Source organism: Dermacentor silvarum, chromosome 1, assembly GCF_013339745.2.
Source record: "Dermacentor silvarum isolate Dsil-2018 chromosome 1, BIME_Dsil_1.4, whole genome shotgun sequence".
NCBI lineage: Eukaryota > Metazoa > Arthropoda > Arachnida > Ixodida > Ixodidae > Dermacentor > Dermacentor silvarum.
This window is the reverse complement of record NC_051154.1, coordinates 171,876,797-171,878,969: the sequence shown is the minus strand read 5'-3', so window position 1 is coordinate 171,878,969 and position 2,173 is coordinate 171,876,797. Positions and strand designations below refer to the sequence as shown.

General features: G+C 49.5%; 1 protein-coding gene across 1 annotated transcript in view; it reads left to right on the top strand.

Annotated features, from left to right (window-relative positions):
* Nucleotides 1-209: 209 nt before the first annotated feature.
* LOC125939736 (UPF0746 protein DDB_G0281095-like) overlaps nucleotides 210-2,173 on the top strand; it is a gene marked incomplete at its 3' end in the record, with an annotated part of 7,579 nt that continues 5,615 nt past the window's right edge. Inside the window, exon 1 of the mRNA XM_049655127.1 lies at nucleotides 210-252. Within this exon, the coding sequence (XP_049511084.1) occupies nucleotides 210-252 (43 nt within the window). The remainder of the gene's footprint in view (nucleotides 253-2,173) is intronic.

Sequence of the window (2,173 nt, the reverse complement as noted above, 5' to 3'; positions counted from 1 at the left end):
ATTCGACGCCTTTTCACCATAACCCTCTGCTATTGGTCAAATGTTTCTGGCTACGCCCACTTCGCCTGTGTGTCACGCGACCTCACAAAATCGCGAAAACTCACCACGTCAAAGTGACGTGTACGCGAAATAAAGGCATTAATATGTCGAACAAAACTGAGAGTTTTTCTGAATAGCCGCAGACTGCCCCGTTCCGAAAGGAATAGAAGATGGCTGCACGCCGATCGTTCGGGCCCTCGCTCACACCTGCCGGTGAGCATGTATTTATTTGCGCATGATAGACCTTTTTGCGTGGCAGTAACATGTTATCGAGCCCTTTGGGCATGCATACGACATCGCTCTGCCAACTCTTCCTTGCTGAGGATCCGTTTTAGCGGCATTCTTATCCTTCCGTTGCACGCCGCTTCGATTTTCGACCAGCCACCGCAAGCTAAGGCGAAGCGGACCAATCGGAGAAGCCGGCACCACCCTCTTCGGGTGTGTTCCAATACTCGCCTTAGACGGCTAAATAGACAGCTAAGTGGATGGCGGCGATTTTAAGCCTCGTTCCAATTCTCGCGAAGACAGCATCGAAGTCAAGAACGATGCAGGCTACTTTCCTGTCTAAACAAGATGGCGACTGAGCAGGACGTAGAAACTCGACGGGAGGGTTTTCTGCGCACACAAAAACGTAGACACGCTTTTCTATACCCTTAATGTAAGTCCCATCATGTTTTTCATAGGTTCGCAGGCGAAAATACTTAAAATACAGAACTAATGTGTGCTTTTCTCAACTTTCTTTTTGTCGCCGACAGGTGGCGTCACGTCGCAGAAGCGTCTGCCAGACGGCTCGAAACGCGTTCCATTACTTGTCCACGAAGCTGTCTTGGCTGTCTTCGTAGACGTCAAAGTAGACTGTCTACGATGATGGAAAGAATTGAAACACAGCCTTCATGCGGTTATCTATTTTCACTGTGCTGGCTCGGCCCCATCGAAACCCTCTCCACTAGAGCGTGCTCTTCGCCTCTTGTCAGCCAATTAGATAAGAAAAACCGCTGAGTGTAGACAATGATATTGGTTTTGAAAGCGAACAGGTGACCTCCTATAAACGAGGAGAGTGGTTGATTGGGTTGTTCAGACAACGCTGTGGGTCACCGCCCGATGCTTGCGTCGGTGCTTACGCAAATTTGGCGTCAGGAGATTGGAATAAAAACAGTTTGGAATAGCTTTACGTTATAGCGCCCCTGGGCAATATGTTATATAGAGTCACCGTATAGGCTCCCTTTAGGGAGCCAGAGTTGCGCCACCTCCACTCACCGCTCGCTCCGCCTCCAGTGATTCCAGAACCACTATTCGCTGAGCGCCATCACGTGGTCAAAAGTGGTTCCGCTGCGCTGCGGAGAAGCCAACACTACGCAGGCGACGCCAACACTCCGTGGGTTCCGGCAGGCCAAGCGCAATTCACATCGGCACTGTTATTATTCTTGTTGCTGCTTCTTCGATGCTGCTGGTCGAGAGACGTGTGATCACAAGTGTACGTATTCTCGGGTGAATTGTAGAACCAATGTCATATGACGCATTGACAGCGCTTTCGGTATCTCGAACTGTCGCAACCGCACCGACAATATATAGTAAGGCATTTTTCGCGGTGCCATGAGCGAAATCTGCTATACGCCGCCGACTCCAATGGCTGCTGCCTAGGGGCCATGAAAGGCAGACTCCGAAAAGACCTAGAATATACGATGTCGCTGCCATTCACTCCATATGAATATCTTTCTTGTATTCGTAGATATTACCGCCTGTATCAAGGTTCAGTCTGTGCGCGTGTCTAGGGCCGGTATTTTGTGGCGACGCCTTTCGGATGCTAATGCCTTTTCGCGCTTTTCGCGCTCGGTGAGTGGTCAGAGCGACGGTCCGCTCACGTTATCAACGGGATCAACCGGCCGTGAGCGATGGATGATCAGACTAGTATAGAATAAAACATAACGCATCGCTATAAAACACCGGCCTAGGACAAGTGTTTGTTTTCGCGCTCGCACCATTATAACTTTCGGGTGAAGTGTGAAAATTGCTTTGCTTACGAGCGCGAACTGGAAGTTTATCGAAATAGTTACAGGGTAACGGTGACAATTAGCAACGTTGTATTATCAAGTGTTGCCATTTTGCCGGTCTCGTTCACTTCTCATTGTGAAAG